The following is an 11,037-nucleotide window of genomic DNA, read 5'->3' as shown; positions in this document are numbered from 1 at the left end:
AGCTTTTTTCTCATTAAAACGACTTTATTCTCGTAATTTCCAAAAAAAAAGAAAATCCTACAGCTGTTTAAATTGGTAAACAGTATAACCCAGTCTTTTGTGATTTTTTGATTCACATGCTGTATGTCTTCTCTTACTGTATAATGTTTAAAACTACACAAGGCCTACTCACAGTCAGTCACAAAATCATTGCCACTTTCAAATGTCTTGAAAATGTCTTGATATGCTTAATTCGAGGTTGTTTATGGGTTAAAATTAGTTTAGTGTACACATTCGTTGAAACATCAAAATGTATTTTTTGTCATTATGGTTCTATAGCAGCATTGTTTTTTTCATATTCTTTCTATACTTAGTAAGATTTTTGACCCTGAATACTGTAAATACCCGAGTGTCAGTCTGCCTTGATCATGTGTCACACAAGTAATTTTGAAGCACTGGCAGGGGCAGGTCTAGAAGTGTGGAATTGGTTGGAAGCTGCCACACCTAAAAAAGGCCTAGTCACCTCAACTGCCACCCCAGTTTGCTTTCAAATTTTACACATTAATTAAACGGAAACTAACTAAAGCATCTGTTATGGCCACATTGTAGACTAGTGGCAGGCTTAAGTCCAGTGAAAAAAGACATGTATTTGGAAAAAATTGGAATTAAAACAGTTTATATATTTCTAATGCCACCTTTAGATATTTCTATCCAATGCTTTACTAATGTGTCACAATAATGTAATGCTTTTGAGCTAAAATATCCTAATTTGGGGGCTTTTCCAAGAAAGTAATGATATGTATCGCTTGATGATGGATGATATTCCTGTGATGAATATTTATCTAGATTCACCCTTGGGAACTAGATTATTGTTTTATGTATTTATTTTGTAAAAATATAGTTTAATGTACTAATAGCAGTTGTATCTCAGGCACAGGCTGAATTTATTGGCAACCATCCTGGCCAAAGTGTCGCTTTGTATGCCCTCTCTCAAAATAAAACTGTTATGAAGCGCATGATATTGAGAAATGAGACATATGATCCTGCCAACCACTGAGAGCTGACAAACAATGAAAGAAATGCCCCTGAGATTCATCAGAGTAGGGGCTGCATCCCATAGTAAAGCAATGAAAAGGACAATAGCTCATCCTCTCTCTGGATTTTATATCTAACTGAATTCTTCCTGTTTTGTTTTTGTGGTGTCCACATAGGCCATTTATAATCATTTTACTCTTTTACTGTATTTTGGGTTTTTAATTTTTGGGTATTGAAATTGTGCAGTGCTTTATGCCATCATAATATAGTTTCAAATGTTCTTTGTAAATAAAGCTGACTGAACCTGATTTCACAACTCTGTTACTGTACTCTCCTGGCTTTAGGTGCTGCAGAGTTACAAGAAAATATTCAAGCTGTTTAAAGGATAGGTTCACAATTTTTCAAACATCAATTGCCCATTTGAGCACTGAAATTGGCTTTGCTGGCTGTAATCATTCCTCCCGTTCATACCGGCCATTACTACTGTACTAATAAGACTTTGGAATATATCCACTTGAATTAAAGGAAATCTGTTAAAACATCATATTAGCTTCAGATTAATATATGTTCATGTGGGCACCTGACATAAAAAATGGTATACCTATTGGGCTGACCTATTAGATAATGATTCAGCAAATGAATGTATATTATTAATGCATTTGAATGCAACTGTCTATTAATTTCATTCTCATTTATAAAGTTCCATAAATAAATATAAAATGAAGGTAAATCATATTAATCTATACATTTACAGGAAATTAAAAGAGTGATACAAACACTACACTGTCAACATAAGCTTGTCCATAATTGAGTGAATTGGAACACATTTTTTGACTGAGGTGCGTTTTCTTAGTATCCAGTGCTACACTGGTTCAAAAGGCGAATGACGCAGCACATTTACCCGAACTTCATCCCCTGACAGTTCTGTTATATTACAATGTAGTACAATAACACAGGCTAAACAAAAAGCCCTCATGTTTTTCATTTTGATAATTTGAAGGGAAAGTTTTCAATAAAGAGAGCAGAATGCAAATATAAGGCATTATTAATACACTGTCTTAATGAATAATAAACAGGTGTGTTCGTGTGTGTGTGTGTGTGTGTGTGTGTGTGTGAGATTGTGTGTGGTCCAATTGAATAAATTATAGACATAATCACTGGTAAAGTGCTGCTCATAATAGATAAAAAAAACGTAATACATGCATTATCCCACTAGGTGGTGGTCTAATAACAGAAGAAAACATTGTAAATCCTTGAGTAAGCAACATGTTACAGTAACATGAATCAGACATGTTACAGCACACTCATAGGAAGGACGGAGGAATCTCCCACGCATCAGCAATTTTAAGACTCAAACCAGTGCCTCAGCAGAAAGGACAATGAAACAGGAACTGGAGGAATGCACAGTTATTGTTCTGGCTTTTATTAGGCAGCAACTAATGTTCTGACAAATACCATGTCTTGACTACAATTTACTCATTTAATTTACTTTTTGTTTCTTAAAACATTACTTGCCTCTAATTCTGTAAAAGATGATGACTGTATACTGGCATCTTGGTGCCATGATGGTATCTGATCAATTTTGTGTTTTGATATAGTTTTTGCTCTTAATAAAAAGCCAAATAAATAGTTCTTATTCTTATGCAACATACATACATTTCTGCCTTTTAAGGGAGGGGGTTGATTTATATTTTTCTCGTTTGAATACTTCTGTATGTGTCATAAAACAATGTATGAAAAACAGGCAAGGTGATGTCTTCAGGCACGCTGATCAATGTGTATATAAATCCTATTGATGGGAACTGTATTATTTACCCTTCTGTTCAAATGCACAAATGATATATTAATGCATACTGAGGAAGAGAAATGCAAAGCCACGAGTTCACTTGTTAAATTCCATTTATTATATATTTATATATATATGGGTTATAAACATCACAAAATATAAAGTTGAGGAAGGTCTTGCACAAAGATATATATAATCAAGTAAAAGAGCAACCTTAGATTAGTCAACAATGGCAATGGAAGCAGGCATATCATCATATCAGTGCTGCAGCTGTGTTAGGAACATTTTCATTTTATCATTTATGTTTTAGTGCAAAGTCTTTGCAGCTCTTGGCTCCAAGGGATTATTCAATATTAATAATAAAATAGGATTTTACAATATAGTTGTTAAGGTTGCTCTTTTATTGCATATTGTTTAAGAACATACTGTGGTATTAGTTACAATAAGGTCTCAAGGTCATGATGTTCAAATTATCTAATATTCAATATATATACCTCTTACATTTCTAAGCATCAAATGGTATCTCATTAACATAATAAATTTAATTATAAGCAATATCCATATTAAAATACCTGAATATAAATAACATGCTTTGAGCAAAATAATTGTTCATTTACAATGGTAGTTCAAACAACCTAAGTCAAGAGCTGTCAAGCCTTTAGAAATAGCTAAACCTATACATTGCTTTGTGTCAAATGCATTTTTTTTTTCGACTGAAGGCCACTTTCAAACAAAGCAATTTATACAAGAATGACATCAAATCTTATCACAAGATGAAATAAGTTCCAACTGAAAATCTTAATCAAGTGGGAAAACAAATAGGTGGTTTGATTGTACTTCTTTGTCTATCAAACAATAACTAATATAGCAATAATAAAAAAAAATATCCACACAACTACAGTATACTTAGGAAATAATACTTACGTACTAATAAACAGTTGTAATATTACAACCACTGTAACAAGTTATAATATAAATTTCTGATATAACATTTTTGGAGAAATCAATAGTGGATGACTGTTACAATATGAGACCTGGCTGTGCCTACTATTATGTGGTGGCAATGAGATGTGTACTCCATAAATATTGTGTGCTTCATACATTGTCTGCAGAAACTGCACAGATCATACATGTTCACATCTTAAACACCTGGATAACTGGGTTTGTGCCTAGTCTACATGCAGGCTATTAACTCTTCGGAGTGCAACAGGATCAAAAGAAGCCATTAACAACATAGGGCAACCTTTAAAAATGTGTGTATATAGTGTATGTGTGTGTGAGTGTTTGTATGTGTGTGGCATCCGAGAGAAATAAGAGACAGAAAGAGAGATTGGTCACATATGTACACATATTTTCATACCAATGTTCAATTTGCTAAACCACACCATGTATTTACAGTATGTACATTTAGTGGTGCTGACATCATTATCATTACTATTTAGTGCTATACTATATAATATCATCCAAGAGATGAGGCGTACCCACCCAGTCCAGTGTTCTTGGCTCGGATGCAGCCATGATCATGCACATGAACTGTTTCCCCGTTCTCTTATCTATTGGGTAAATTGTAGTTGGAGTGAACCTTTTGTTGCTCTCCACAAACTCACACAGCTGATTATAGATTTTGGGGTACTCGTGACGAAGGAAGACTCCCCTGGTCCTGAGCTCACGCTGGATATTGACAAAGCACACCTCTCTGGCTTTTCTTCCCTCCTCCCCCTCTTTGTCAATGTCCGGTGTGCCCGGAGGCGGAGTGAGGATGAGAGTTTCCATTTCACTATCCTTCTTGAGTACCTTTTTGTCAGGGCTTGAGGAGGCCAAGGATACCTTTGCATATTTTCGAACTGTTGGTGCTTGAACCCTTGGTGAAGGTCTGTTAGGCACTAGTTCACCGACAGCTACGGATACATTCAGAAGGAAACATTCATTGGGGTCGTACTCATTACCTGCAAGCTGCAGCTCCTTGCAGTACTCACCTAGGTTGTCCTTGAAGCCATCCAGCTCTCTGAGAGATAAGTACGTGGGAGACATGAGGAGGCTTTCAAGCCCAACTTGCAGGAAGTTGTCAGCTGTCTCTGGATTAGCAAAACCCAGAAAGAGAACGCCTCTCCCTCTGGAGAGATAGCCAGCTTTAGCAACGCGAGAGAAAGCTTTGTGGATCTCTGAATTCTCTCTGCAGAACTTAAGAGTGTGTCGACACACACTGTTGACACGACCGTACAGACAGGTCTCTTTATGGGTCTCCCAGTCATCCCTGCGACAGTTTCGTGAGCAGTAAAAGGTGTAGCAACTGTGACAGGATTTGAAGTACAAGCAGGCGTTGAACATGCTTTCAGACCGGTTGCACTTCTTGTTAGCACACACCATAGTGTCATCTTCATCTGTGCTGTGGTCTGGAGAACATTCTTCTGCACTCCTTTGTAAAGCATCACATCCACTATCAGGGTCTTTGATTGTGTCAGGGCTGGATTTGGAGGATGGGAGCTGTGTGTTCAGACATCCTAAGTTTTCAAGTCCAGAAGATCCTCTGTCTTTGTCATCGTCTTCAGTAATCAGCTGTTTTAGTTGGTCTAAAAGGTCTTCGCTTGACTTTCTGCACGTTGGTGGTTTGTAATCAACAACCAAATCAGCTAAGAGTTCGTCCAGTTGCTCTAGACTCTGCTGGAGGGAGAAGTTGTTGTGTTTCCTGTCTTTGCTTATGTCCGCTGTGTTGGATGACTGCTTCTGATGCATTACTTTCGGGGATGGCGTCTTTTCACCATCCAACAAATCCCAGCTGACAGAGTGCACATCACGCCGCTTGCTGTTGCCTGCATTTAAGTCGTTGTCTGTTATGGTGATCTCAGGAGTTACAAACCAGTGCCCACTCTTGGTATTCCTCCATGGATTGCTTGAGCCCCTCTCTAGCGAGGTTTCAGAGAGCGAAAGCGCAGCGTAGCGCCTCGGTGAACTTGAGAGGTTAAGTATGACAGGTTGAGATGTAATATCAGAGGCCGCTCCATGCCTTGCTTGGTAAAACAGGTTCTCATAGCTTCGTCCACGAGGTACTGATTGCTCTCTGTCATGCCGTGGATACAAAATATTGTCCCAAGACTTGGAGTGGTTTTTGACCTCTGCTCCAAGTCTACTTGTCTCCACACAGCTGTTAGTAAACCACGGGGGTATACTAGGGTCTTGCCTCACTCTCGGTGGTGTGTGCTGAGAGGACTGGTTAGAGTATCCAGATATACTCGAGCGATACCAGTCATCTGAAAAGGCCTGGGACATCCGAGGGCGTCGGCGACCCTCAGTATGATATGGCCTTGATGGAAAGTACTGCTCATCAGGAGAGCTGTACGGTTTTGAATAAAACAACCTTGAGCTACTCATATGGTATGGATTGAACCGGTTGTCCTCTCCATAGTAAGGTCTAGACAGTGGAGTTTGGGAAAAGTATGACCCTGCCTCGCTTGTGGAGTAAGGTCTACTATATACAGAGTGTGTTGGCTCTCTGTTGGAAAGGTGGTCTGTGTAATACGACCTGACAGGAAGGGTGTGCACCCATCGAGTCCTTGGATCATACTGACTGGTCATTGTACTTCCATGGCTGGTTAGACTGGATCGATCATCCTGAAAGTATGCTCTAGAATAGGGATGGACTGGGTACCGAACAGGGTCCTCTGTATAGAAAAATTTGGTTGGTATGTTAGGATTTGAATAAGCTCTTTGTTCTTGACTCAGATATGGTGCTGTTGGCGATGGCATTCTGTGCATGTCTAGATGCTGGTAAGAGATGGGTGACATGCTGGTGGTATAGTGGTATCCTTGTCTAAAATCTCCACTGTAGCATTCGCTTGGAGTGGGCGTTGGTGAGGAGACAATCTGTCGTGGTACATACAAACCTCTACTGCTACTGGCCTGGGAGTATCTCTGCCAAAGATGATCTGTCCGTACATTGGGAACCTGTCTAGATGTGTGCTGCAGTACAGCAGCATCTGGTTTAATGTCCACACGGCACCTGACATGAGGGGTTATGGCTGGTTTATCTGGCTTATTCTCCTCAAAACAGTCTGAGACATAGAGGGGAGAATGAGGTTGCAGTTTGATAGGATGCACATCATTCAAAAAAGCCCTGTTTGAGGAGTAGGATTCTCGATGTGTTTCAGAAGTCCTTAAGGTATCTGATGCAGCCTGAGGTGCATCCCTCCCCTTCCCGGCTCCTGGAGGAGATACTGAGATTGGCACAGGAGTGAGGGTGGCCTTAATTCTTGGAGCGCTTTTAGATCTTGTTCTCTTTTTAGAATCTGACCATGTAAGATGGCTGGTTTTGTCCTGGGTGGTGTGCTGCTGGAACTGCCTGGTGTTGAACAGATCTGGAGATGAAAAGCGAAGGTGCCCCGGTTGATCTAGTCCATTCCACATAACATCTTTGTTTAATGTCTGATGCTCAGTCCTCTTGTAAGGGTACTCCATTGAGGAAGAGAAGGACTGCGGGTCATCCAGTGACTCAATGAAGTCAAAGCTACGGCAGTGTCTTTTGTTGATGATTTCTGGTTTGTCGATCATTTTTAAGTCACATTGCCGGGAGGAGTGGAGAGAAATGGAGTGGTCAGTAAGGGGATTTAGAGTAAAGTCCCGATATAGAGTCGATGCCAGTATATCAGGGGGATGCGTCCGTGTCATCTTAAAGGAACTTCAATGCTCTCCATTCAGTGTGATTCAAGATCAACACAGCCTGTGGAAAGAAAGACATAAATGAAAACAAATACACTTCAGTGCAATTTAAATGTATAGATGTGAGATAAATGTTCTGCTAAAAAGAGGCAGACTGTAAGTTGTTTGTAAATTAAGTTGTGTAACAATCAATCATCATATCATTTTAATACTTTTTATTTAAAACCATCTATAGGACTGAATCTGAATGTAAGTGATGACTGTGTATGAATGTAACAGATGTAGTTGCTGATTTACCAACCAAGTTAAATTCATACCAGCCACAATACAACATTGTATCCGAGCAATGTGACAACCAGTCATTATTTGAGTTCATTTTTACTTCTAATGAGACTGGAAACACAGCATGCTAGAATGAGCTATTCACATCATATTTCACTGCCAACTATACTGCCATACTTCATTTCTTTTATTAAAAGAAACTGAAAAACATTACTCGCAAGAAATTAGAACTATAAATTATATTATTAAAAAATCTTTATTTTGAATTTTACTCAAAAAGTTGTTTGAAAGATTAACACAATTGGAGCCAATAATATCACAAGCTAATATCACAAGCTAATTATTTCTTATTAAATAGCCTATAATCTAAGAGAAATTATAATAATTTTATTGCATTACTGTAGTATGTCTTGGTCTACCATTAAATCCTGTAATCTATATACAAATTAGATATTAGAGACATTCAAATTAAACAAAATTATAATTAAAAGTTCATTTGAGTTTTAGACAGTGACTATACTGTTAAATTCTCAAGGAATGCAGTTCAACAAAGCATTTCCGTGTTCTACTGTTTGAATTATTCATATCTTATAAATAAATAATATACAGACAACTGCTGTTAATCTCAGTTTAAAGAACATTCATAGTATTTTTTTAGGCCTTCAAATATGATCATGAACAAAACCAACAATGGATTTATATGTCATACACACATGGGCTTTCTTGTTGGCACCCACCCACAGGCTAACCCTGAGTTACCATCTGTTCATCGTGAAGAGAGAGGACTGACCAGCCATCTCGCTGTCATGTCTCCACAACACACCTAAATATCACGTCTGTTCACACAAGACCAACCTCGACAGACTAACCAACACTGTTATTCACTGTTTTAGCTTGGCCTCTTAGATTTTTTTTTTTGTTTTAAAGACACCTGTGTGTGTATTTTTCTCCCCTTAATAAAAAGTAACATGGAAGCTACAGTTGCATAAAAGGATTATTTATTTAATTTTAAAATACCTCTAAAAGAAGAAATCTAGATCTGCATGAAGGGTACCAGCGGGTAAAACACTGCAAATTTGTACCAGATCAATGTTTAAGCAAGATGAATCACCTAAATTTAGGATAATCAATTGTATATACAGTATCAGCTTTTCCTTGAGTGTTTCAGATGTAAAACTAATTCAAAGGTTTCAGTTTTGCTTTCACAATTCCACATTTGTTCTAACAATCTAGGGAGAAAATGCACTGTAGTATACGTGCACATTTTCCCATCTTTTCAACTCCTGTAGAAAATATTTTTTTCCTAAGAGTCTGCTGGGAGAAAAAGAACAGATTGTAGTACGGTACATATTGTACTATTACCAGTTATTCTATCGCTATTGGGACTGTGGTCACTAATGTCTAATCAACAGCTCTGAATGTCATTATAATATGAATACAATTTGGGACTAATTCTGGGTCACTTGGGGGTACTGAAGTTACTATATTCCGCTAAATAGGGGAAAAGGTTACTTCCATCGTACTTTCAATCATCATAGAGGTTAAATGAATGAGTTGAGGAGTCAGCAAGATGGCAAGGCTTCATTTCATTGTACAGTATAAAAATAGGCATATAAGGTGCAGGATGTGTGTGAGTAGTTCAGTGGTTTTCAAAATGAGGTCCGTGGATCAGTTTGATCATTGTTTGACTAAAGAGACTTTATTATTTTCAAACCTAAAGATTAAAAACAATATTTAAAGGCGATTCCTTTAGACAGCATCCTCTCAAATTGGGGGTCTGTGGTCTAATGTGTATCTATTGTGGGGGTCCTTGACATGAAAAAGTCAGTGAAGCCCTGGAGTAGTTCACTACCGCAATCTACCACACAGCTTTAATACATTAATGCTTGTGAACAATAGCTCCCACTATTGTTGTAACGATGGGTTTACAAAGATACAGTAAAAATAGCTCTGCACAGCTAATACACAAACCCCAATAGGGTTGCTACATTATATAAATGCCTTAAGCCATTAATAAAACATCAGAATTAATTATCTAGGTCTACAATAGGTCACTGTTGACCACCGCACACGCACTTCTAAGTCCCTGACGAAATGTTATGCCGCTTTTTCTGTGGAAAAGCGTTAATGTGTTTGATCACACTGATCTGGGATTAAGGATAAGAGAAAGATAAGATAACAGATTTGTTTTTAAGATTAAACCAGATGCTTAGACTGACTTAATGGATGCATTCCTTCCTCTACTCATCTTCATGCTCTAAGGCTCTTCTTCAATAGAGGGACTACACTTTCTAGCAGTATAAAACCACATGCCACATACTGTCTCCATGGCTACAGCACACAGCAAAGAAAACCATGAAACACTCCTGGAGTTGCACACTGAGGGCACAGTCTGAAAACATGGACTCATGATCAATGTGAACTGCCTTAATGTTCTCTGTGTGGGCAAAATCCATCTGGGACACACAAGTGCGACTTTATCTTGGTCTTTTCAAGGGATGTACCATTCATATGGCTGTAAAAGCCTATTTATAGAGCCCAAATGCAGCATTTTCCTGTGCTATAATGTTGTGGTATGAGGTTATGGTTCTACACGCACTCTCATATTAATTGGGCTATTCATCTGCTTGCCTATTTGGAACTAAAAACAACTTGAAAGACTGTATTCTACCCTCTCTTCGCAGGGTTTTCCAGACAATAACAAACGTGATGCAGATGCCTCCCTGCGGGGCCACACCGAGGCGCATTCAGCCCTCAAGCGTTACCAAACACTTGCTCCAACGCACTTGAGCACCCCTTTTCTTTTGGTGCTGCGGCACGGACGGCCCTCCATCCTTTGTGGCTGACCTAATGCCTTTGAGCCCGGAATGAATGACATCATTTGCGAGGAAACGAGAGGGTTCAGATCAGGACAGAGGCCGGCGGGAAGCAGAAAGGGAGAATGAGTTCGGCGAAGTTTTATTTTTGGAGATTTCGCGAGTGGACGAGGGGCCTTACCGTGTCGCCAGTGAGTGGATCGGATGCGGTGGACATGGTGAAGCAGGCAGGCTGTCCCCCCTCCACCCGCGCCTCCCGAGGTGCAGCTTCACCGCTCCCGCACCTGCCGTGAGCCTCCCGGAGCCGAGCCGTCCTTCATGCTGCCTTACATGTTGTCTGCTTCAGCAGCGACGCTCTCACACTCGCTTATGCCTTCCTGAGAGTGTGTGTGTGTGTGTTTGTGTGTGATGGAGGGAAAGGAGGAGGTGTGTCTCAGCCTGCGCTTGTGCGCGTGCCTCTGGGGGCGTGGTTGTGCGTGTTTTTAT

At 39.3% G+C, this 11,037-nt stretch overlaps 1 protein-coding gene across 1 annotated transcript; it reads right to left on the bottom strand.

Moving 5' to 3' along the window:
- Positions 1-2,918: 2,918 nt before the first annotated feature.
- On the bottom strand, positions 2,919-10,953 carry unm_hu7912 (un-named hu7912). The gene is made up of 2 exons (XM_035657643.1): positions 10,733-10,953; positions 2,919-7,514 (listed from the first exon to the last, which is right to left on the bottom strand). Exon 2 carries the CDS (start codon positions 7,460-7,462, stop codon positions 4,250-4,252), a length of 3,213 nt encoding a protein of 1,070 aa, XP_035513536.1. The 5' UTR covers positions 7,463-7,514; positions 10,733-10,953; the 3' UTR covers positions 2,919-4,249.
- Between the last annotated feature and the right edge of the window lie 84 nt (positions 10,954-11,037).

This window comes from Morone saxatilis, unplaced genomic scaffold (genome assembly GCF_004916995.1).
Source record: "Morone saxatilis isolate NCDOM2014 unplaced genomic scaffold, NCSU_SB_2.0 Contig16, whole genome shotgun sequence".
Classification (NCBI taxonomy): Eukaryota; Metazoa; Chordata; class Actinopteri; family Moronidae; genus Morone; species Morone saxatilis.
This window is presented reverse-complemented; position numbering and strand designations above follow the sequence as displayed.